The following is a 26335-nucleotide window of genomic DNA, read 5'->3' on the forward strand; positions in this document are numbered from 1 at the left end:
CTTAAGATAATGAAAGTAAAAATGAGAATGGTAAAAAATAAAGAGATGGTGATTGGACTCTTGAAGAGAGAGTTTTCTTTATATTTGTAATATAGATATATATATATATAAAAGTCAACTAGCTTAACTAATTGTATACACCTATTACAATGAGTGTATATTGCAAGACACTTACTTGTCTTCTTATAATACAAGCAAATTGATACTAAGATATAAATTAGATGGACAAGATAGGTACGAGGTCTAACAAATAAGGCCACTCACAAAGTATTAAAAAAACTAACAATCAGAAAGAGTTATACCAGGTAGATACAAATAACAAACCGAAAAACACGAGAGTAGCTCCAAAATGACTTATGTCAGCAAAAGTTGTAATAGTAGAGAAGTCGAGGCAAGCTACCTACTATCCATGCATAAGTCATGACTTGAGCAATATATAGATTAATTAATTAATTATAATGAAAGAAAACAAATCCCCATTCACAAGCACATAGTTTTTATTTTGCCTATAAAAAGAACACAATATCGATTGCAAATAATCAAGCAAGCAAAACAGAACAAAAACAAAAACAAAAGAAAGAAACAAAGAAACCTAGTACTAGTAAAAAAATGGGAGATTCCAACCTTACAAACCAATTTAGTGTTGCCTCTGGCATAGAAACAGAAGACAGTGATTGTCTTTCCGCAATGGTACTTACGACCAATCTTGTTTATCCAGCTGTGTTGAATGCTGCTATTGATCTCAATCTATTTGAGATTATTTCTAACGCAACACCCCCCGGCGCTTTCATCTCCCCATCACAGATTGCTTCTCAATTGCCATCCTCAAACCAACATTCGGACTTGTCTAACAGGCTCGACCGAATGTTGCGTTTGCTCACTAGTTATTCCCTTCTCACTTCTTCTACTCGGACTGCCGAGGACGGCAGTATCGAGAGAGTTTACGGACTCACGTCGGTCGGTAAATACCTTGTCCCCGACGAAAGTAGAGGCTACCTGGCTTCATTCACTACATTTCTATGTTATCCGGCATTGTTACAAGTTTGGTAAGTTCTTGAATATATAATTAATTAAAGATGTTTATTTGGATAAAGATTTTTATACTCTTGTTTTATTCATTCAGGATGAATTTTAAGGAAGCAGTGGTTGATGAGGACATTGATTTGTTCAAGAAAATTCATGGAGTGACAAAGTATGAATATATGGGAGAAGATAAGAAAATGAACAAAGTGTTTAACAAGTCAATGGTTGACGTTTGTGCAACAGAGATGAAAAGAATGCTTGAAATATACAGTGGATTGGAGGGAATATCAACACTGGTTGATGTTGGAGGTGGAAGTGGACAAAATCTGAAAATGATAATATCCAAATATCCATCCATAAGGGGAATCAACTTTGATCTTCCACAGGTTATTGAAAATGCAGCACCAATTCCAGGTATCGAACATGTTGGAGGAGACATGTTTGAAAGTGTTCCAGAGGGTGATGCCATCATACTAAAGGCAGTGTGTCATAATTGGTCAGATGAAAAATGCATACAATTTTTAAGCAAATGTCAGAAAGCATTGTCAGCAAATGGAAAAGTGATTGTTGTGGAATTCATATTGCCAGAAGAACCAACCTCAACTCAAGAATCAAAACTTGTTTCGACTATTGACAATCTCATGTTTATCACTGTTGGTGGAAGGGAAAGAACTGAGAAACAGTATCACAAATTGGGAAAACTCTCTGGATTTTCCAAAGTCCAAGTTGCATGCCGTGCTTTCTCTTGCTTAGGAGTCATTGAGTTTTATAAATAAACATCACTTTGAATTTTAAGATCTATGTGTTAAGAGGAAAGGGGGAATAAAGGCCTCTTTGTGAGGTCAATTGTGTTGCAATATACTTTCTTATTATAATTTATGCTTTCATGTAATGTAATGTTTATGCGGTTTAAGATGTTTTTTTTTCTGTAAAAGTTTGAGTTTAATTGTGATTTTGAGGAAGAATTTCTTCTTTATATATAATAAAATTGCATGTTGTAACTATTTTCAATTTCATTTATTCTATTAGTTTGTATATGTTCTTGCTGAACTCATTTAATCATATTCCACCAACTTCACATATTCTAAGGAACCTTACAAAAACAACTCGAACTTTTGGACATGATTAGCCAAAAAAACTTTCTACATATAAATAGAGTTTTTACATATGTTTAACTCAATAACCTTAACCAAAACTTTTAAATGATGTTATCTCAAAATCTAAACCAAAACTTTTTCACAGGCTTAACTCAATAACCTTCACCTAAATTTTTACGTAACTTTAGCTAAATAACCTTGATTCAAACTTTTTTTAATTTTAACTTCTTACTCTTTTGACATTAAGACAACTCTAATGAAAAATAGATTTATATAATAATGAGAGAAAGAATGATAGAAGAAAATTTCTATTTTAAAAACTAGTGTATTTTGAAATGTGGAGAAACCTCTTTTATATAGGAGAAAAATCTGACTCAAAACGAAAACAATTCATGGGCCTTTTTAATGGTTTAATCGATTAAAAACATATGTTAATGGATTAATAAATCTAAAATAGAAAAGTTTGATTTCAACTAACTTATCAATTTCCAGCTCCATTAATCGACTAGGAGGCTTACACTTTGATTTAATCGATTAGAGGGATATCTTAATCGATTAGCCAGTGTATTTTTACCTTCATAATTGATTAAGCAAACTTCTAATCACTTAATTGTTTGTATGAAGTGAAATTTCATCATAAACATTAACATTGGGATCATACCTTGACATCCTCCTTACCCCTTTTTCATTGGGTTTGTTTTGGGAGAGATCACCAAGCACTATGTGATTGTATCATACTTGTATTTTATCATTTTACTAACCAAAATATCAAAAATATGTCTTTGTATTTGCCTAACTCTTTTGTAGGAAGGACATGATCCCATTGATTCATCAAGTTCACATCTAGGGTTTGAGACCCTCGTGAACAAAGAGCACAACCAAGAATTGATCCAAGAATGGTTATGAACATCATATATAAGTCCCAATGATCTCTACATGATATATTGATCAAGTTTTCTTCAAGAGTTTGAGGGTGATTTGCCTTGGAAACCCTAGTTTGACTGGGTATCTTGAGTAACTTCTCCAACAAGCTATCTCATCAATTGATCAAATTTCTTAAGGGAAACTTCAAAATTCATCATATTATGCATATATGATCTACCATGAGCCAATAAATTCAAGAGAATTGGAAGTTAGCAAGTTGGTTGATGGTGGCTGGCTAGATGGATTCATCTGATCAAAACTGGGTCTCCCTAGACCCTATCTCCTACAATTTTCACCATATGAAAATTATTCCAAGAGAAACCTTACTCTAAATGACATTCCAAACAACTTTCATGTTGAGACCTAGAGCTATTTTTGCTTGGAAAATCATTTTCTATGTTAAAACATTATAGGTCATTTTGTCTAAACCCTAATTGGAAAGTCAACTTCTCAAGACCATAACTTGCTCAATTTTTATGAGATAAAAGATTTACAAGTTTCAAAATCAAATTAAATGTGTCTACTCCAACTTTGATGTTTGGAGTGAGATCTAATTCAACTTTTTTGAGCATGTGATATGACGTTACATTATAGGTCACTTTTGACCTATACCATTGACCAAGTGATTTTTCCAAACTTCAAAAATGCATAACTCTATCATTTCAAATCCAAATGACATGAAATTAGTGACCATTTTTAAGGTCTTTGAGAGAGATATAACTTTTATGAAGACACTTTTCTCATTTGAAGTTCATATGAAAAGTTAAGCAAGGTGGAATATTGAGACATATGGCTTGACACTTAGAAAAATTTTGATATGTCAAAAATTTCCAAACTTCCACCTTAAATTTATCCAAGTTCCAAGCTCCAAATGAAAAAGTGTTGAAGAAGAAAGTTGTTCCTCTAGATCTAACTTTTCCAAAGAGCTCAAATTCATACATTTTGGACACGGAATGCATAGGTTGCGCATGGCATGAACATGGTGATATCACTTGGCAAATATCAAACTTCAAACATCAATGCACACATTCCTTGCAATCCAAGCTTAATTCAGACTATCCAACATTCATTTGTGGACCTCAAGCAATGATTTCATGGGCCTATGCGCGCCCATGCACCCTTGCATCACCATTTGCCAAAATTGGAAAGTGATTTGAAGTGTGCAATTATCAACTGTTTTGGTTATAAATAGAGCTTCAATTGCTCAGAAATGGACACACATTCGCGCTAGCTTTGATCCCCTATCTCAAACCCTCATTTTGCAAAGGATAAGCCTGAGAAATTCTTTTGAATTTCCACTGTTTTAAAATTCAAATCTCCATGAATCCATAGCCTTTCAAGCATTTAATCCTTCTCCTGCAAGCAAGTGGAGTGAGACCAATCACAAGCAAGATTAAGATCAGTTGAATCCAGACCTCCATTGAAGGTATTTTCCAGAAATTTTGAACTCTTTGATTCTCTCAAAGTCTTGCTCAATTCTATTGATTCTTTGGTTGTCTTAAATCCTACCAATGTAGGCAAGAAGATTGAGTTGCTTTGAGGCCAAATCGAAGCAACTCAGTTCATGTATCTCAAATTTCAACTCCATGTATCTCTCAATATACTTGGAGTTAGAGTGAATTGAGGTCAGATTCGAGCTCAGTGCCATTTTTTCTTTAAGATCGTGTCCTTGTTTTTCATTTTGGTGATGGTTGATGGTGGACCAGTCTGGTGAGGTCCACCGGAGAAGATGACCGGAGTTCTGCCTCCGGCGATGCGTTGGCAAGTCTCTGAACCACATGATCCATTCATTTTGTTTTAATCTTAGGCGTTGGTTTTGATTACCAAAGTTGTCATGCGCTGACTAAGGACCATGGTAGATAGTGCGCTCATGGCCACTTGATCTGCCACCTCAATTAATGAGGGAGATCAAGTGGTCCACGCTTTTTCTGATGTTTTAATTTTCATTTTAATTGTTTTATTTTCAATAATTCATATTAAATTCAATATTGATCCAAAAAATATGGGACTTTCACCAAAAAAATTCAAATATTTTTCTCTTTCATATTCTGAATTAAAATTATATTTTGGATCATTATTAATAGTTTTCATGAATTAATTGATTTTGCATTTGTTTTTAATTGTTTAAAAATATTTTTAAATGTCCAAAAATTATGAAATTTTTTCTCCAAGGTCCTTTGACCTTGTTTGACATATGATAAATCTCATGGCCATTTCTTTGGTGTTTTGATGAGATTTTAGGAATTGGACAAACCATATTTAATTTAAATGCACTATTTTAGTATTTTTAAATTGAATAAATGCCAAATAAATTTGTTGACCAATTGTGATGACTTTGTTTATGTTTGACTCTTGTTGTTAGGCCTTGGTCAAGGTTGATTTGATTTTTGTCAAATTAATATCATTGGATTTAGGGGATTGATGGAATGTACATTCCATCTCCCAAAACGAATGAATGATATTAATTTGGTAAAAGTCCTCCTTTGACCAATTTGTGATTTCATTCATTCCTCTCCCACTTCATCTTATTCCTCTTCTTCATTCATTCATTCCATTTGGCCTATGACATCTCAAAGTCCTAATGCTAGTTGATTGAAAAATTGACATGAGTATGGATGAGATTAGGCCACACATTTTGCATATTCTTTTTGTGTGTGGTATGTTTCATGAGCATAGTCCATTATACTATGTCTCTAACATGCATTAACACCAAGATTCTATTGCCCGACCTCAAATAGTTGTGACTTCTACATAAGTCCAATTACGATTGCTTAAAATAGCGCTAAATTTGTGACATAAAAGGCATAAGCATTCTAGTTAGTGAGATTGTAAGTCTCCCCTCTTTCATGGTATTGTGTGAAAACTTGGCCTTCTTTCCTTCCTTTGGAAGATGTTTTGGTTCAAGGATCCATGCTTGTGATAAGTGGGTTGAGTGTTCTCCAAAGAATGTCTTGAAATGAAAAGCAAAAGCAAAACAATACTAACTCTTAACCTACTAACTACTAACTTTTAATTTCAAACTTTTACTTTAATGCAATTTACTTTTAGCACTCTATTTCATTTATCATTATTCATATCATTCTAACTGTTTATGTTAATACAATTTTCACTTTGTCCATTTGGACCATATTGTGTGATATATTTTGTTTGTGTATACTTTGCTTGTTTATGTGGTCTTTGACCACTAATGTACATAATAATAACAAAAACCCTAAAAAACTTTTGAGTGGACTGTTGGCTTGATCTTGGAGAAATGGACTTAGAATCTAGGCAACCTTCATATGCTAATGGACTTGGCCAATGCTAACTTGTTGAAGAACCAAGTGCTTGCAATTTGAAATTCATCTGATACATCTTTGAAGACCTTTGCAACATGAGCATTGTGAAGCTGCTATTTTGAACATGTGACTTGTGGATAAGCTTGGATGAGGCCATCTTTATTTGATGCCTTGATCTTCAAGATAATATAATTGTGCATTTGTGTGTTGCTTGATTCTAAAAGTCCAAGGAAATTTTGGGTTTCTATTGACATTTTTGTCTATTGGATTGTTACCCATTTGATCAGATCTTTTCAACTCTAAACTTTTAATTTTTGTGCATAGGATAGTCTCTTCATCTTCTCCCTATTTCTTTAATTTCAAAATCTCTCCCTCCATTTTTTTTAAAATCTTCTTTGTGTGAACTACTTTTGTTCTAAACTTTAACCACTTTTGCAAAAAAAGATAGAAACTTTGGCCTTATGCCATTGTATTTTCAAACTTCTTTTCTTAAATCAAAGTTGTAAATAGACTTAACTATACTTGACTTAAACTTTCAAAAAGCCAAAAAGAACTAACTCATTCAAACCATTTTTAGGCCTTTGTGCCTTTCAAATTTAAATTCTGTTAAAATCAATGCATCCACTTTGAAATTTGTATCACGAACTACGAGGTTTGAATCCCTCATTTTTATGTTGGTACGTAGGCACAAGACCGAAGGTCTTGCCAAACACAAAAATATAATTAATGAATTCTTTTCTCATCCCCCCATTCTATTTGTTTGTAAACATCACTTTGTACAAAATACATATGCACACAAAAAGGGCTCCCTAGGAGTACCTAGGACACTTTGGGTGCTAACACCTTCCCTCTGTGTAACCAACCCCCTTACCTGTGATCTCTGACTTTTATTAGTTTTTATTTGAAAACTTCTTACTTTTTGGGTTTTGTTCGTACTTTTTCCCTTTTCCCTTGGAAACAATAAAAGCGCAGCGGCGACTCTTGTTATTTGATCTCTAGATTATCAATAGCTTGATGATCATGAATTTCCCGCTACAGGGGGGTGTTCATGCTTATGTGTGTGCGCGCGATTATGTTTGTGTGTGTGCACGGGCGCGCATAGCCTTAGCATCTCAAGACTTACTCTTGTCCCTTTACAATAACTTGATCAAAACTAAGGTCTTAAATGTAAAACCAGACGAGCTTTCACACTTCATATCTTTGAGTTCACAACTTCCATTACAAGGTCACAACTTCAAGACTTCAAGTTCCTTTGTTGTATTCAACAATGTCTGGCCATTTCAATTGGAACATGAAACAGTTGACTAATGAGGCTTATGATATCTCTTTCTTTTTTAGATTTCATCATGAATCTTTGGAAGAATAATCAAAACCATTTAACAGTACAATTCCATTTGACAATTGTCATTTTCGATATTACTTTCTTTCATCATATGACATCATCAACTGTTTGTGAAGTTTTCATCATCAAAATAATTTGAGGATATTGCATGCGCAGACCTGCATAACACGTAGACCATAAATAGGTCCTGAGGGTGAAGTTTTTACTCCTCTTTTCTATGTAAGAGTTTGATTTTATGTGTTATTCTCATTTAAAAAAATCAAGGTAGTAGTATGAATTAGTGTCATTATTTAAAGAAAATTTAAGGTTCAACAGTCCTTTTACTGGTTCTTGTGCTCAATGTGGAACGAATTGGAGTAGTCACGTAATAACTTCTACTTCGTCTTTCCTAGGACCCGTTCAAAACTCATGTGTTGTTCTTGTTCTAATGGTTGGCTCCTCTATGGATGATTATGACTATAGTTCATGTTATCTTGATGATAATACCATTAGCACATTCAAGTTTATACGCAAAGTGTTTTCTACTAGTTATGAAGAAAACATGGGGAAAAGTTATAATGACTCGTCTTCAAGGGTTCCAGTCAAGAATTTCTATATGTATGATTGGGTTATTAATGATCTAAAGGTAAGACAATTTTATTGATTTTGAGAGCGATGTTTTTAGGGATATTAATGTGGCCTTATAATATGTATCTAAATAGTTGGTTCTTTGGTCGTGCCTTTTGAGGTTCTTTATCAAGGTTTAAGCGTAAAACCTTATCTAGGGGTCTTCTTTTATTTTTAATATGTTAAGGGAGTGAAGAATTTTACTTGGGTGTCTCTCAGCGGTTAGACAGGTCGTGTTTGATTTTCCCTCTTTAAGTAATTCTATAATAATGTTAAGATTGATTTCTTTCGTATGATTGGGTCTCAAGATTATCTAACAATGATGTATGGTAAGTTTAGGGAGTCCAAGTTTACCATGTATTGGACAAAAAATTCTTAGCCCATTAGTGGTTGTGACCCACATACTTAGACCGAGTTTTAATGGCGTATTATCACTTTTGTGGAGAGTTTTGCTAAGATGCATCCTATGAACATTTTCAATAATAAGGAGGAATATGTCGAACTTATTCATTATTTACATAATTATTTTTTTCTCTTGACTTTTTTATGAATTTTTTTTCTTATACATTTGTTTTTTTTTCCATCTAATATGTTGTCCACTCCTCATGAAGATTTCGAGAGTTTTTTCATACAAGTTAAGAATGAGGCAAAAAAACACTTAGGTTCTACTTCCTCATTGTACGTGACAAAAAGTGTAAAGATAAAACCTAAAGGGCCCCTTGGTGAAAGGGATTCTTACTGAACCGACTTTTCTCCACTTGTTGTAGAGACTATGGTCTTAGGAGAACATACAACATAGGTTGTAGTTGGAGTTTCTTTCGGGGGTGGATGTTTTCTTATGGAATAACAATTTTGATGCAGCTAGAAGGAGAAGATGAATTTCTTGTTAAGCATATCGATGATGTTTAAGATCAGTGGAAAAATTGAAGAAGAAACTGCAGTGTGTACTAAGCTCCCTAGCAGAAAATGAGAGGCTCGACTCCTTGAAAAAAGAGGCCAAGGTTTTGACAAATGGGTTAACTGGTGTAAATAAGCAAATGGAAATGAAAGATGAGGAGAACTATAAATTAAAACTAGATGGTGTTGCTAAGCATCAATAAGGATTTGATGTTGCTTTGGAAAAGGTGTGGCTTCTTCATCCTAACATCAATGTGTTTGAGATTGACTCTCTTAAGTTTGTGGATAACAAAAAAGTTAGTGCCTATGTAGTTTTAGTTGTTTCTTTTTGGTTCTGTCGGAAGAGGTATTTAATGCAATATTTGAAATATTATTAGGTACTAACGAGCCTCTGGTGATTTTCTTTGGCTTTTAATATCTATTAGTGAGTCTGTGTTTTTAGATGTTCTGTATTTAGGTTTTGATTTTAAGAATAGAGTGACCAATACAATTTGACCATCCATCATTATTGAACTAAACATGATTTAAAGAACAATGCTCTTTAATTATGGTTTAGTTGATAACAAGATATAAGAGAATAGTTTTACTATCTAAGGTGATTTACATGTGTAGATAGCCATTTAAAAGTTCTAAGTATCTATCCCTTGAAAAGAGTGTGAAGTTATACTTATATTCAAAGACCATCTAGACACAAGATGAACATAGAAGACATTATCTGGAACTTTGATTATAAATCCCCTTGATATAACATATGCTAAAGCATAACCTAGATGTGTATCTTGAAAACTTCACTATGTTACCTCGTGTTAAGTTCTTTCAAGGTTATCCTATTTTAAGATCTACTTAAGTTATCATAATGTTCCTCTAGTCAACTTAATGTTGAAGAAACAAATACTTCTTGCTAAATTAAACCTCAAATATTTGATAGAGAAATATTTTATCATCGGAAGGATAATCATTTTAGCTTATTTATATATCAAGATTGCAAACTATGAATCCTGTGAAGAAAAAGAAGTTCAAATTGAGCCACAATGCCCTAAGTTTTCTTATGAATATTATTACTTACAAGGAATTTGAATAAATTCATGATAAAGAATCAACAAAGGCTATACATGATTATGAAGAGCTTAATAAAGTGTCACATGATGACGAAGGAAGAAGGATGAAGAAGAAGGAAAAAGGAATAAGAAATTTCTTAACAAGGAATTCAAGTATTCCAAAGACAAGAATCTGACAACAAGGTATTTTTCTATGAATGAAAGGAACCTAGAGACTTCATAAATGCATGTCTTAAGTTGGAGAAAGAAAGATCCAACAAAAATGGATTTGGTGTGAAGAAGAAATGTATCATGGCAAGATGAAACAATTTTGACTAATCCTCTTATTATGAAGATGAGCAACATGAATTTTCTTCTCGAATGGCTACAAAATCCTATAGTGTTCACTAGGATGACACATCAGACGATTATAATGATGATGATTAATGTTTTATTCTACCAATGAAAAGATGTCATACACAATATGGAAATAATGCTGATGACAACACAATTGTGTAATAGAAAAGGTAAATGTGTAAAATAAATAACCCAATTAGTTATTAACCTAGTTTGGTGCAAAGGGACAAAGGGAAGAGACTAGTCAGACTCTTACAAGCATACAAAAATAGGAGGCTAAGTATCCGACTCATTAAGGGGGAAAAGGGCAACACCAAAGATCATATAAATCCAACCAACATAGGGATAAAAGCAACACTAAGTAAACCAACCCACACATAGGCAAAGAGAACTTACCCATTATACTTTGATACATATGGCTTACAAGAACAAATCATCAAAATAAAAAACTAAAACTAACATTTTTCATAACCAAACTTCAAATTACTATGAGGAGTCACTAGTGTCACCATTGGAATCAGTCTCGTACTCCACCTTTTCTTTACCGTCACTACTTTCCTGATATTCAATTTTCACCTAATTTCCCCATATATTGCACATCATCTTGGACAACATCCTGAGAAGTAGATGCACCAGCAACCATTAGGTTCATCATTTGAATTAGCTCTTCAACCACACCTTTTCTAGTGGTGGAGGAAATTATTATTTCTTGTAAGGATTTGGAACCCTGCATTAGAACATTATGAAGTTGGATTCTAACATGCCTATACATGGGTAGGACTTTAAGAACACTATCACTAGTAGTCAGATCAGATTCATCAGAATTCGGGAAGTTAGGGAGAACAATGCCTGGAACATGGTTCTCAACAAATAACTTGTAACTGAATTTCACCAGTCTAGGAGGAATACAAATTTCACCTTCAACTGTCACAATATCATGTTTTTTTAATCAACATACCATTGATTATGGAAAGAAAACCAATGGGAAGCTTAATAGCATATGACTCATCATGTTTTACCACTTTCTCAAACACATAGTCTCCAAAGTGAAATTCACACCTAGTTCCTATTTAATAAAGTAAAGTAGCAAGACTCGAAGTAATACTTGATCCATGATTTGAGGTGCCCAGTAATCAACATCGATCTTGTATATGATGGAGTACTTGACACTTAAGTTGGAGGCAGTGAGGAAACCCTTGGATGACTAGTCATCATGGATGTTACTAATAATCTCTTGATAATTCATCTTCATTAAAGGAATACTGTCAGCAATGATAATTTTTTGTCTTCCTAGGTACTCATTGATGATGGCGGGAGAAAATCCAAAGCAATGTTCATGAAAGTGGTATTTATATACTCTTGAATTCTTGCATCATTGAAACCTTTAGGAAGTTTTATAATGAATTCTTACAAGTCTTGGATAAAATGGGCAAACATTGACCACAGTCTTTAGTGCATGTGCGTTATTAAGCATCTCCATTATTTATGAACACTTTTTGGCTTCTTCTGACATCTCTCTCTCTCTCTCTCTCTCTCTCTCTCTCTCTCTCTGGTGATATCCGTAAATGGAAGACACACTTCTACTTTATAATGATCTCTTCAGAACGGAAAAAGACATTGTCTAAAGTCACATCATGAACACTAAGTGGCAGCTTCTTCCTTCTGACTACTCTCTTACTTCTTTTAGTAGCAAGTGTCATCATGTCATAAAGAAGGTATTCAACATCTTCTCTGAAAATTTCCCTTTCAGAAACCTTATTTATTTTCATAACATGACTCTTATTCTCTACAATGACAATTTTCTTTACTGCGGTTTTCTTCCCCTTTTTTAGTGGATTTCTTTTTCTTCAACGTTTTGCCTGTTTCTTCAAACTTATTTTCTTTTTACATGGAGTAGCAAACTTCTTGGTGGCAGTAACCTCTTGGACCTTTTAGGTGTCCTTTTAGAGGTCTTAGCTTCTACAAAAATAGGGACAACATCTTCAACATTGTCAATAACATTTTTATTGACATTTGGACTCTCGTTATTCGGATCATCAGTTCCATATTCTTTATATTTAACATGACCATTGGGGATGTTAGTGGCATCCTTCTCCATATCATTATAATTTCTCTCAACATTAGAAGCCTTAGTCTCTAACATGTTTTATGAATTGTTGTTAACAATAGTAGGGACATCCTTCCTATTTTTTACATCACCTTGAATAGTGATACCCACAATGTTATTGCTATATTTACTCACATCTTTATCGGTGTCTTCTTTATTTCATTCAATTTCAACATCAACTTGATTGAGAGAGAGAGAGAGAGAGAGAGAAAAGTATAACAACACTTTCACTCAAGCTCCTGAATATGAGAGCCCTATCACTTTCACTTAAACACCCTCTCAAGTGTTTCTACAATAACAAAAGTACTTGAAGTGATGAAACTCAATTACAACACATATATACTTTGTTCTCCTAACTGAGAAAGATAATATTGGAATAGTGTATAACAACACAAAAAACAAAGAATCAATAACAAATAAAAATACCAAGAAACATTAAAAGGTTTGAGTTTTCACAAAGGAGAATACCTCCTTAAATAAAAATGTATGCACAACGGAAAAATCCCAGTAGGGTTTTGGCATGTGAGCAGTTTGAACCAAAAATTACACAAAATATTTAAGTTCATAAAGTTGATTCTGAATTTTGATATAAAAAATCCAATTATATATGAACCTGATATGAATAAGAATTCCAATCTTACTTAAACAGATTTAGGATAATTTTTTTCCAAACGAGAATGCGCTTTAACAATCAGATCATTGATTGGACATAAAAGGAAACAATTATCGAAAGTGTGAGATATACTCCAATAAAATGTGTGTAGAAATTAAATAGCTCGTGACAAGATATCTCATATAATGTCATAACATATGGCTTAACGTGTTGCTTTCCACCAATGCGCCATGAACCACTTCGAGACAAAATGTCTCGCATCTCGACAGAACGTCTTACTTCACATGTTGCCTATTAAATATTGCCAATCACTAGTAATAATAATGTTAATAATGATGATGATGATGATGATGGTAAGGTATTTTCTAACTTATATTGTGATAAACTTGTTATTATGTTAAGTAATTCATTTGGAAACATTTTGAGAATGACTGATAAATACAGATTTCTTAAAGGGGTATATGATAGGTCATTAACGGACCATAAAGGTGATCGTTGGACGGAAATAGGACTCAGTTCAAAATGGAGTTCCAGGACTCTCTGTCTGAACACTTCATTCTATTGGACCTCGTGATCGGAGGGCTTATGTACATTCCATAATTCTCAAAGTCGAGTTATAAGTCATTGAGGTCAAGTATGGAAAGACAATATGTCGAGTACTTGCAGAGAATGACAAGTGTCGGGTAGCCACAGATGAAGTAAATCGGGTCGATATAATAGTTGCGGGGTAGCCGAGAATGACTTGCTGGAGGACTTAGGGTATCATCGCAACGGAGAGTCTCATCAACAAAAAATGCAAATAATAAATAATTTAACTTCAAAGGCTTTATGGCATAATCAAACTCACAAATTAAATTCCTTCAAAACGTAAAAATATCAAACAATGAGAGTATACAACAACTCTCTACCGAAGGATTAGACAAAAACTTGCGAACTTTTCCCATTGTTACGTATTAGAGCACATAAACTAAAACACGGAAAGAAAAAGAAGAAACAACCTAATGTCATCCTCCACTCTAAGTAGCTACTTAGTTATCTGCTTATTTGTACCCCCTAAGAGGAGCACATACCATAACAACAACAACAAACGGGTGAGAAATCACAAACAATAGTGACATCCATATACTCCAAGGTAGGATAATAACACAACATTCTCTACACAATATCATTCATAGTATATAACAACATATTCTCATACCCAAACTCATCAATCATTCACAACTCAACAAAATAGACATAATTCATTATGCAATGCAGCTCGACTATGCAACTATATGCATATGTATATGGTATCGACTCAATATTTGGTTCTTCATACAAATTGGGTTCCAATATCTTCGAACCCCGAGCCCCCTCTCTGATCTCCAAGCCCCTTCTCTGAGCTTGGGATAAGCCATTAGTCCCATCTCTGAACTAGTAGACATGCCTCTTAACACAACTCTTATGATGCATGATCATATCATCAAATCAATATGTTAAGAACCTTATTTTATCCTAACATAACTGCATTTACAAATAAATTAATCCCTGTAAGACCCCAATTTTGACCCTAAGATCCCTCATGTTATTCTCATCATATGCATTAACACTGGGATCACACATTGGCATCTGTTAGATACCCAAAAGTGCTTATTTGAGCTATCAAATATGGGTATCTTTCACTCCATTTCCTTGCTAAAATGTCGAAACCACCTTTGTTTCAGATGAAATGCAATACAATGATAATCTATCTTGGTACCTTTGATTTGTGTGTTATTATGCAGGAAGTAGGCATGAAATAATAGAGAATGAAGACACAAGAAATGTGGCAAAGGAATTAAATAAAACAAGCATTCATCAGCTTCCTCGCTAGGCGAGGGCTGTGGCGAAGGACTCGCTAGGCGAGCGTCCAGCGAACGTCCAGCGAAAAGCTCCAGTATTTAACAGAGGCAAACATCACCACACTCGCTAGGCGAGCTTCCAGCGAGGAGTGTGGCGAACACGTCCAGACTTGGTGAAAAGCGCAGCCAGCACTCACTCGCTAGGCGAGCCATTAGTGAGCTCCCAGCGAGCATTCCAGTAGCAAAACCTCTCAACCTCGCTGGAGCGAAGGTTGAAGCGTGTCCTTCGCTAGGCGAAGGTTTTGTTCGCTAAGCGAACATGACAGTCTGGGAAAGGCTGTTTCTCTGGGCGCAGGTGCCAGGTGCCTCATTTAGGGGCTCGCTAGGCGAGCCATTCTGCTCGCCTAGCGAGCATGACAGCCCAGTAACAGCTCTATAAGTAGCAAGTTCCACTTTTTGGAGCCATACCTTATTTTTCCATATTTTTGTACTTTTTCTAGATATTTTTACAGCATTGTTCCAAGGATCTTTTGTGACCTAAAAACCATTTCTCTTCATCTCTTAACCATCTTTCACAAAAAGAAGGTGGATTCCCATCCAATCTCGATTATTCGACTCAGATGTTAATCAACCTTCTTCCGAAACTTGTTGACCAAGCTACCATGAAAATGAGTAGCTAAGTCCTTCATTTTGTCAAGGTTAGATGTAGATGATCATTAGCTTTGTGTGTAAATGTAAGGATCTTCATTTGTAAACTCTTTAATGGTGAATATATGGTGAAAAATTTGTTCTTATTGAAAACTCTTTGTGTTGGTTTATGATCGAGAGATGTTTACCAACTCTTAACCTAGGTTTTCATCCAATCTTGTTTGTTAGCTAGAGATAGTAATGAATGATTTTGTTCACCATAAGGTTGAACCAAAAAGTTGTCATTTTGATAGATTGTGTTAGAGATAAACAATGGATCAAAATGGGAAAACTCACAATGTGTGTTAGAGATAAACACATCGGGAGGATTTTGTGAAATAATTTATCATCTAAAGGAGTTTATAAGTTTTGTTGATCTAACATATACATGCAAAGTGATTGTCGAACCCTAACTTTGGCAATATTTCTCAAATATTCAAACCAAAACTTTTACCGCTTTTTATTACATTTTTATGCAAGATACCGTGACAAATACCAAAACCCCATTGTTACCTTAAGCTAAGAATTAATACAATTGTCGAAAGGCGGTGATATCTCACAATCCCTGTGGATACGATAACAAAAACCCGACACTTAAAATTACAATCAACAAAATGGCGCCGTTGCCGGGGATTGTGAATTGATATTGCGAGCATCGCAATAGTTGTTTAAATTTTAGCTTTCGGATTTTTGACTTGTGCTTGTAATTTGTTTGGTTTAGTGTGCAGCTTACGTTTTATGCGAGGGCAAATCCCTGTGGACGAACTTCTTTTTGATCTTGAGATCGAGAGAACCGCAAGGAGGCTCAATAGCAAAACGAGACGTAGGAGGCAACAGGCTAGACAACGTCAAGAGCAAGGAGAAAGTTCTTCTACCACAAATCCACCACCATTCATACCTAACATGGAGCCACCACCACCGCCTATTTCTACTCCATGCATAAACAGTCCAATAAACACTGCTCAGTTTGCCAATCACACGGGAAGGCAAGCTGAGATGAAAACGGGAACTCTCAATTTATTATATGGAAGTCCATTCACCGGAATGGACCATGAAGATCCCTTTGCTTTCCTCACAAAATTTAATGAGATAGCATTGGCGGCCGGAGTGGATCAGGCTCAGGAGCTACCGTTATTCAGAAGATTATTTCCACACGCTTTGCTCGGCAAAGCAAAAGATTGGTACCTAGATCAAACACCAGCCGTCATGACAGACTAGAACGTGTTAGAAGAGAAGTTCATCGAAAGATTCTTCTCCCATAACCGGTTCATGGAATCCAAGACGGCCATCTCAGTGTTTGCGCAAGGAATCAATGAATCCTTAAATGAAGCGTGGGAAAGATTCAAATCCATGCTTCGGAAATGTAAAGGGCATAGATTTGATGAGATGACTCAAATCCATATTTTCAAAAATGGACTTCAACCGAATTGTAAGACGTTGTTGGATGCTACCTCGGGTGGCTCTTTATTGTCTAAAAGTGCCGAAGAAGCTACAAATATCATAAATCGAATGGCTCTAAATGATCTTCAGAGTCAAAGTCGAGGCAACTCTTTGAAAAAGCCGGGAGTGCTTGAACTAGGAACGAACGATGCCATCCTTGCCCAAAACAAGCTCATCTCACAACAAGTGGAACTCTTAACGCAACAAATAAAAGAGTTGAGAGAACCTTCTAAAGCTAAACAAATAGCTTGTTGTGAGCTTTGCAAAGGTGAGCATGACACCGGATTCTGTCCACCTCCGGGGTTCGAAGATGTAAACTACATGGCAAACCAAAGGGACTACCAACCGAGACAACAACAACAACAACAACCTTATCAACCAAACCCTCAAAATCAACAACCACATTTCCAAGGGAACCAAGGGTTCCAACCTAGGAGTAACTATTACCATAACCAAGGTTATGGAGGTGGTTCTTCTAGCCGTCAAAACCCTCCCCAAAATCCTTATCAATCTCAACAATCGTCGGTCGTAACTTCTAAGTTGGAAGAGACATTGACGCAATTCATGCAAATGTCAATGGCAAATCAAAAAAGTAACGACGCGGCTATAAAAAATCTCGAGACTCAAGTTGGGCAACTTACTAAGCAACTCGCGGAACAACAAACCGGTCCTTCCTTTTCGACAAACACGCAAACAAATCCTAAGGAGCATTGTAAGGCGATCACAACGAGAAGTGGGAAGGAGTTGATGAGTGAGAATAACAAAAGAGTTGAGAGTGAACAAAGAGAGAAAAAGAAAGAAAAGGAGGAGGAAATAGTGGAGGAAAATATTGATGGTGAAGTGGGGGAGTGGAGTGAGGAGGAAGAAGTTGAAAATAACGAAAAGAATGGTGAAGTTGAAAAAAAAAGTGTGGAGATTGAGAAAAATAAAAGTGATAAGGTAATGGGGGAGGAAGTGAAAAAGCCTAGATGGAGGAGTTCTAGAGTTGCAAAGGGAAAGGAGGTAGTGAGCACTACTCCAATCCAAAACCTTCCTTATCCTCATGCCCCGTCCAAAAGGGAGAATGAACGGCATTACGCCCGGTTCATGGATATTTTTAAACAACTACAAATAAACATTCCGTTTGCCGAAGCCTTGGAGCAAATGCCCAAGTATGCCAAATTCATGAAGGACATACTTACAAAAAAGCGGAGGTATACGGAACCGGAGACCATCGTCCTAGATGCGAGCTGTAGTGCCATTATTCAAAGGACGCTTCCAAAAAAAGAGGTTGATCCGGGAAGAGTTACTTTGCCAGTTAAAATTGGTGATATCTATGTCGGGAAGGGACTAATTGACTTGGGGTCAAGCATTAATCTTATACCTTTGTCTATTATAAAGAGGCTTGGCAACATTGAAATTAAGTCCATCCGAATGACGTTGCAATTGGCGGATAAGTCGACAACCCATCCTCATGGCGTAGCCTAAGATGTTTTGGTTAAAGTCGACAAATTCTTTTTCCTGGTCGATTTTATTGTTATTGATATGGAAGAAGATGATGATGCTCAGCTCATCTTGGGCCGACCGTTCATGAAAACCGCGCGAACGATGATAGACGTTGATGACAGTTTAATGAAGGTGAGAGTCCAAAATGAGGAAGTAACATTCGATCTATTCGAAGCAATGAAGCATTCAAAAGATAGAAATGATAGCTTTCGCATCGATGTGATCGAAGAAGCAGTTTTGGAGGTTTCTAAGCATATTCACGAGATATCTCCTATGGAGTTAGCTCTTGACGACTCAATGGAGGTTTTCACCGTTGAAGAAGAGCAAGCTCTTGAGGAATGCTTAAAGGAACTTGATAGTTTAGACGAACTACAACCGTGGGAAGTTAAGGAAGAAGACTTGAAGAAGGAGGTTATTGACGAAAAAGCGCCTATTGAATTGAAAATACTACCTTCTACTTTGAAGTATGTATTCCTAGATGAGACCGAAGCAAAGCCGGTCATCATAAGCAACCTTTTAACAAATGATGAAGAAGCCCGCTTGATCCATGTGCTAAAAAAAATCAAGAAGCCATGGGTTGGACTCTTTCCGATCTAAAAGGAATTAGCCCTTCCTATTGCATGCACAAGATCTTGATGGAAGAGGATTTTAAGCCGGTAGCTCAACCTCAACGCCGCTTAAATCCTACCATGAAGGAGGTTGTAAGAAAAGAAGTTGTAAAGCTGTTGGATGCGGGAATGATTTACCCGATCTCGGATAGTCCATGGGTTAGTCCCGCGTATGTGGTTCCGAAGAAAGGTGGAATTACCGTGATCTGGAATGACAAGGATGAATTGATCCCTACTAAAGTTGCAACGGGGTGGAGAATGTGTATTGATTATAGGCGGTTGAATACCGCAACTCGAAAGGACCATTTTCCACTCCCGTTCATGGATCAAATGCTCGAAAGACTCTCGGGCCAACAATACTATTGTTTCTTGGATGGCTATTCCGGGTATAACCAAATTGCGGTTGACCCGGCCGATCATGAAAAGACGGCTTTCACTTGTCCGTTTGGAGTGTTCGCATACCGAAAAATGCCCTTTGGGTTGTGCAATACACCGGCGACTTTCCAACGATGTGTGCAAGCCATTTTTGCCGACCTTATTGAGAAAACAATGGAAGTCTTCATGGATGACTTCTCGGTATTTGGTGGATCCTTTAGTCTATGCTTGGCAAACTTGAAAATGGTGCTTGAACGATGTGTGAAGACCAATCTGGTACTTAATTGGGAGAAGTGTCACTTCATGGTGACCGAGGGGATCGTGCTTGGCCATAAAGTCTCTTCAAGGGGGCTTGAAGTGGATCGAGCTAAGGTTGAAGTGATTGAAAAGTTACCTCCTCCGGTGAATGTGAAGGGAATCCGAAGCTTTTTGGGGCACGCCGGGTTCTATTGGCGCTTTATCAAGGACTTCTCAAAGGTGGCTAAGCCTTTGAGCAATTTGCTAGCTAAGGACCAGGTATTTCTCTTAACCGATGAATGTTTGCAAGCTTTTGAAACTTTAAAAGAAAAATTGGTTACCGCTCCGATTATAGTCGCTCCAAATTGGAATTCAAATTTTGAACTAATGTGTGATGCTAGCGACTATGCAATTGGAGCGGTACTTGGCCAAAGAAAAGATAAAAAATTTCATGCGATACATTATGCAAGTAAAGTTCTTAACGAGGCTCAAATAAACGATGCCACCACGGAGAAAGAACTACTTGCAATAGTGTACGCGCTTGAAAAGTTTAGATCTTATCTTATAGGGTCTAAAGTCGTTGTGTATACCGACCATGCGGCGATTAAAATATTTGCTCACCAAACCGGATTCGAAGCAAAGGCTCATCCGTTGGATCCTCTTGTTGCAAGAATTTGATGTTGAAATCAAAGACAAGAAAGGATCGGAAAATTTGGTGGCGGATCATTTATCCCGCTTGGTGAATGTGGAGGTTACCGCGTCGGAGAAGGAAATCCGGGAAGAATTTCCTGATGAAAAACTGTTCAAAGTTCAAGTTAGGCCGTGGTTTGCAGACTTTGCGAACCACAAGGCTAGTGGTTTTGTGCCTTCCGACCTAACTTCGAACCAAAAAAGGAAGTTCCTTTCGGATGCGAAGTATTATGTTTGGGATGACCCATACTTGTTTAAGTTGGGTAGTGATAACCTTTTAAGGAGATGCGTTACTGGCGATGAAGCGCAGAGCATCCTTTGGCATTTTCACAACTCGCCTTACGGCGGACACTATAATGGGGTGAGAACGGCCACTAAAATCCTTCAATCGGGATTTTATTGGCCCACTATTTTCAAAGACGCACATACCCATGCGCAAAGTTGTGATAGTTGCCAAAGAAGTGGTGGGATTGGTAAGAGAGACGAGATGCCTCTCCAAAATATCCAAGAGGTCGAAGTATTTGATTGTTGGGGCATTGATTTTGTAGGACCATTCCCACCCTCTTATAGGAACGAGTATATGCTTGTCGCAGTTGATTATGTTTCTAAGTGGGTTGAGGCGATTGCCTCACCTCGGGCGGATGCGAAAACGGTGATAATTTTTTTGAAGAAAAACATATTTTCCCGTTTCGGAACCCCCCGAGTGTTGATAAGTGACGGAGGGTCACACTTTTGTAATGCACCGTTGGAAAGCATTTTAAAACATTACGGTGTATCACACAGAGTGGCAACTCCGTATCACCCACAGGAAAATGGGCAAGCTGAGGTCTCTAATCGTGAGATTAAGAGAATCCTCGAAAAAACTGTGTCAAATTCGAAAAAAGAGTGGTCCCAAAAATTGGATGAAGCGTTATGGGCATACCGTACCGCCTTCAAAGCTCCAATTGGCCTAACTCCATTTCAATTGGTGTTTGGTAAAACTTGCCATTTGCCGGTTGAATTGGAGCACAAAGCCTCGTGGGCTCTAAAATTCTTAAATTTTGAAAATGATTTGTCCGGTGAGAAAAGGAAGGTGCAACTACTTGAGTTGGAAGAGATGCACAATGCCGCATACCACTCAAGCTGGTTGTACAAAGAGAAGGTAAAGAAATACCATGACAAAAAGCTCCGGAAGAAAGAATTTGTGCCCGGACAATTGGTCCTCTTGTTCAATTCCAGGTTGAAGTTATTCCCCGGAAAGTTGAAATCAAAATGGTCCGGGCCATTTCGGGTCAAAGAAGTTAAGGAGTACGGAGCTATTGTCATAGAGGACCTTGAAAATGAAGGACAGTTGGACCGTTAATGGCCAACGTTTGAAGGTTTATCTTGGCGGTCATGTGGATCGCGAGAGCCGTGCTATTCCGTTGGATGCTCCTCTGTGAGCATCACACCATCGAGCTTAGCCGACGTTAAACAAGCGCTTGTTGGGAGGCACCCCAACATTGTAAGTATTTATTGTTTTCCTGTTCTGTTGTATTGGGTTTCCAATTGTTAAAACCATGCTGAATGTACCTGGAATGCTGCCTTTGAAAAGGCAAATGCTGTCATGCTCGCTTAATGCTCGCTAGGCGAAGCAGTAGCGAGCTGATTCGCTAGCTGCTCGCTAGGCGAGGCAGCAGCGAGCGCTGCGTGACAGCACTTATTTAAAATCTCAGCAGGCCTCTCATTTGGGGCCCAAAAACAATTTTCTGTTTGACAACTCTGCTGAGGCATTTGCACGAACACTCACCTCACTCTCTCATTTTCATCTCTCTCACAAACACTCAAACCCTAAATTGGAGGATTGTGAACCTCACTGCATTTCATATCCATCGCTCTAATTTTCTAAGGTTTGCCCAATACCATTTCTTTATGTTTAAGCTTTGTTTATTTCTGATTTGAATGGCATTTAGGATGAAGTTATTGGTATGGGAAACTTTAGGTTTGCACGTGGGGATTTTAGGTTTTTCAATTGAGAATTTTAGGTTTTGCATGAGAGTTTGTAATTACCAATAGCATAGAACGTTTCTTTTCTTGATATATCATTAGGTTCTGAAATTGAAACCATTAGAATGTGGGTTTTGGGAAAACTTTACTGAAAAACCTGCAGAACCCAAAAACCCGTAAGGTTCACTAGCAGCTCGCTAGGCGAACCAGAGGCGAGCATTCGCTGCCACTTCACTAGGCGAAGCAGCAGCGAGCATGACAGTACTGTGAATTCTGGTTTTGCTGTCTAACCTGTTTGTGTGTGTTGCTTCCTCTTTTATTTTGCAGATGGAATCTAGATCCGGGGCTTCAAAGAAGAGAAAGGGCGGGAGCACTTCCCGTCCCGTGCCAATCCAGTTTGATACCGACAAATTTGTCGGGCCGAAGCAAGCCGCAAGGTACATTGCTTTGGAGAAGCGGAAAATTCTACCGGAGAAGAGATTCGTCATCAACCCTGAAGGCACAAACAGAACATTCGCCGGGTTGATTGACACGAAGAAGTGGGATCGGTTGATTAATCCCCTGGAGCATTATGATATAGCAACGGTGCGTGAGTTCTATGCGAACACACTTCCTGATGATGACGAGCCATTTACTTGGACATCTAGAGTGGTCGGTCGTCCAGTTGCTTTTGATCGGGATGCTATTAACCGCGTCCTTGGTGAACCGCTCCAACTGGGAGCCGAGGAGCGAGACACCTACCACACAGACTTGCGGCTTCACCGGGATATTGATGCGATCTCTGCTGCCCTGCTGTTAAGAGGGAAATCAGTTGAGCTGAACCCATCTGGGGTTCCTATGAGATATCACAGGGAGGACATGACTCCCTTGGCTCAACTGATCCTGCTATTGGTTCTGACAAACATCCAACCCAAGTCCCACACTTCTACAGTGCCGATCCCAGTGTCACACTTGCTACACTCTATCCTCACTAACGTCCAGATCGATGTGGCGAGGATTATTGCTTATGAGCTTAAGTCTGTGATTGAAAGCGGGCTAAAGTCGGGGGCTCGTGTGAATTGTCCCCTGGCTTTCCCCTGCCTAATCATGAGTTTGTGCATACAAGCGAGGGTGCGGCTACCTTCTAGGGATCAAGTAAGGATCCCGCCACCCATCGATGACCGTTATGTGGCCAAGTATTGCAGGGCGAAGAATGTTAGAGGTAGTGCAGCTGCAGAGAGTACCCGGGCTTCTGATGGTCCTGGTACTTCTACTCCCGGACCCGATCCTTACCTGCAGGTTGTCTGCAATTACAATTGGGACTGGATGGCGGCCACTCAGCGTGCTATGCTCGACATGCACGATTCTATGCAGCGGTTACAGCTGCAGGGAAGTGACCCCACCGGTGATCACTCATTGATAACGCGTGAGCAGTTTGTGCTTAACGCTAACTGGCCTGTGGACAGGCCTGTGTTTGGTGAGGGGGCGGGTGCCGGTGCGTCTTCTGGTGGTGCTGCTGATGACGATGATGATGATGAGGCTACCGGTTCTGAAGCCGGTAGTGAGGAGGGTTCTGAGTCCTTAGAGGGCTAAGTTTTTATTTTTTTTCATATTATGTTTTATTTTGATTGTATTTCCAGAATTCTGTATTTTGATTTTTGGCTTTGTACTTTTGGGGTGTTTTGTCCCCCACGAACAAATTTAAATTTTGAAGTTTATATTATTATTTCTGTTTTAAATTTTGTTTGTTTTAGTAAATTTTTGGTTGGTTGAGTGGCAAACCTTCTAGATTGGTTGCTCCTCAAAGAAGTATCCAATGAAGGTGCATCTGAGCTTGGATGACAATGATAAGAATAAACAAGTGAATAAGGCTAAGGTACATGGTTACCTCCGGCTAGAATTTTAGAATGCACTTAGAACTTTACTCTTTTTTGTAATTGAGTATTGTCTTTTTGCAACATAATTGAATGAATGTTTCATCTAGGACTTAAAACCACAAATTGTGAGTAAACCTCCATTGTACACTTAAATGTTGGATTCTAATAAGTTTTGTTGATTCATTTGATTCATGCTTTGTCTTTTATTATTGTGAATATGTGGAAGCAATTAGAAATGATCAAGGCACTTGTTTTCTATCGAGCACAACCAGTTCCAAATATAACTTACCTGTGAGCAGAGAGAGTATTCGTTAACCCCTTTGAGCTTAAACAGTTGAATCTCAGTTTGAAATAAAGTGAGATTTCAAAAATCTTTTTTTACAACCCGGAAAATCTTGATTATTGTTCTTTTGCCGTAAAAAGTTAAGAGCATTCACTTAGGGTGAGTAAGAAATCAGTTGGGGAGAACGAAAATGAGAATTGGTAAGTACCACAACTCTTGAAAAACCGAGCAAGCATAAAAAAAAAATATATATATATATATAGAAAATATATAAAAGAAACATCTGTTTTGTAAATATGATGTGAAAGAAAAGAACAAAAATAGAAAGAATGAAAATTAATGCTTGCTTGGAAGAAAAATAGTGAAAAACAAAAATTGAGTTGTGAAGGTTTCAAATGAGAAATAAATGGAACGAAGTTGAGATGTGTAAATAATGTACAGTGAATGTCTCTTTTGCATCGACAATCTCGTTTTCAATGGCCTTAGAAATGACCCTTGTTTGTTAACCTAACCAAGCTTCAACCGAAAAGCCCTTAGTGATCTTCGTGCTTCCATATTACCATTTATAATTGTTAGACATTGTATGAATCGAATTGATTTCTTCATTATTTGTTAGAGAGTGAGATTATTCCCGCGGTTGCAAACGCGTAAATTCTTCAATCCTTATTCGAAGAGGAGAGATAGGGTGATTCATTCAAAATAATATTGTTGTAGATAGATACATATTTCGCATTACTATTAAGTTTTAGTTTTTGTGTTATATTTTATTCGAACCGTTGGAAATTTGTATCTGCTGATTCGCTTGTGTTTGAGCCGTTTTATCCGACTTCGGAGAAACCTTTTTCTTAAAGCAAATCCTCTTGTCCTTCAAGGGGCATACTTTGCTTGAGGACAAGCAAGAATCTAGTTGGGGAGAGTTGTTAGATACCCAAAAGTGCTTATTTGAGCTATCAAATATGGGTATCTTTCACTCCATTTCCTTGCTAAAATGTCGAAACCACCTTTGTTTCAGATGAAATGCAATACAATGATAATCTATCTTGGTACCTTTGATTTGTGTGTTATTATGCAGGAAGTAGGCATGAAATAATAGAGAATGAAGACACAAGAAATGTGGCAAAGGAATCAAATAAAACAAGCATTCATCAGCTTCCTCGCTAGGCGAGGGCTGTGGCGAAGGACTCGCTAGGCGAGCGTCTAGCGAAAAGCTCCAGTATTTAACAGAGGCAAACATCACCACACTCGCTAGGCGAGCTTCCAGCGAGGAGTGTGGCGAACACGTCCAGACTTGGTGAAAAGCGCAGCCAGCACTCACTCGCTAGGCGAGCCATTAGCGAGCATTCCAGTAGCAAAACCTCTCAACCTCGTTGGAGCGAAGGTTGAAGCGTGTCCTTCACTAGGCGAAGGTTTTGTTCGCTAAGCGAACATGACAGTCTGGGAAAGGTTGTTTCTCTGGGCGCAGGTGCCAGGTGCCTCATTTAGGGGCTCGCTAGGCGAGCCATTCTGCTCGCCTAGCGAGCATGACAGCCCAGTAACAGCTCTATAAGTAGCAAGTTCCACTTTTTGGAGCCATACCTTATTTTTCCATATTTTTGTACTTTTTCTAGA

At 37.5% G+C, this 26335-nt stretch overlaps 1 protein-coding gene across 1 annotated transcript; it reads left to right on the plus strand.

Annotated features, from left to right (window-relative positions):
• Positions 1-489: 489 nt before the first annotated feature.
• On the plus strand, positions 490-2024 carry LOC127098594 (isoliquiritigenin 2'-O-methyltransferase). Its single transcript, XM_051037217.1, has 2 exons — positions 490-1046; positions 1124-2024. Exons 1-2 carry the CDS (start codon positions 610-612, stop codon positions 1797-1799), a joined length of 1113 nt encoding a protein of 370 aa, XP_050893174.1. The 5' UTR covers positions 490-609; the 3' UTR covers positions 1800-2024.
• Positions 2025-26335: the final 24311 nt, after the last annotated feature.

This window comes from Lathyrus oleraceus, chromosome 6 (assembly GCF_024323335.1).
Source record: "Lathyrus oleraceus cultivar Zhongwan6 chromosome 6, CAAS_Psat_ZW6_1.0, whole genome shotgun sequence".
Lineage (NCBI taxonomy): Eukaryota > Viridiplantae > Streptophyta > Magnoliopsida > Fabales > Fabaceae > Lathyrus > Lathyrus oleraceus.

Coding starts and splice junctions, on each gene's coding strand:
- LOC127098594 (XM_051037217.1), top strand. CDS start 610: ATGGGAGATTCCAACCTTACAAACCAATTTAGTGTTGCCTCTGGCATA. Junction 1,047..1,123: donor CCGGCATTGTTACAAGTTTG/GTAAGTTCTTGA, acceptor TTATTCATTCAG/GATGAATTTTAAGGAAGCAG.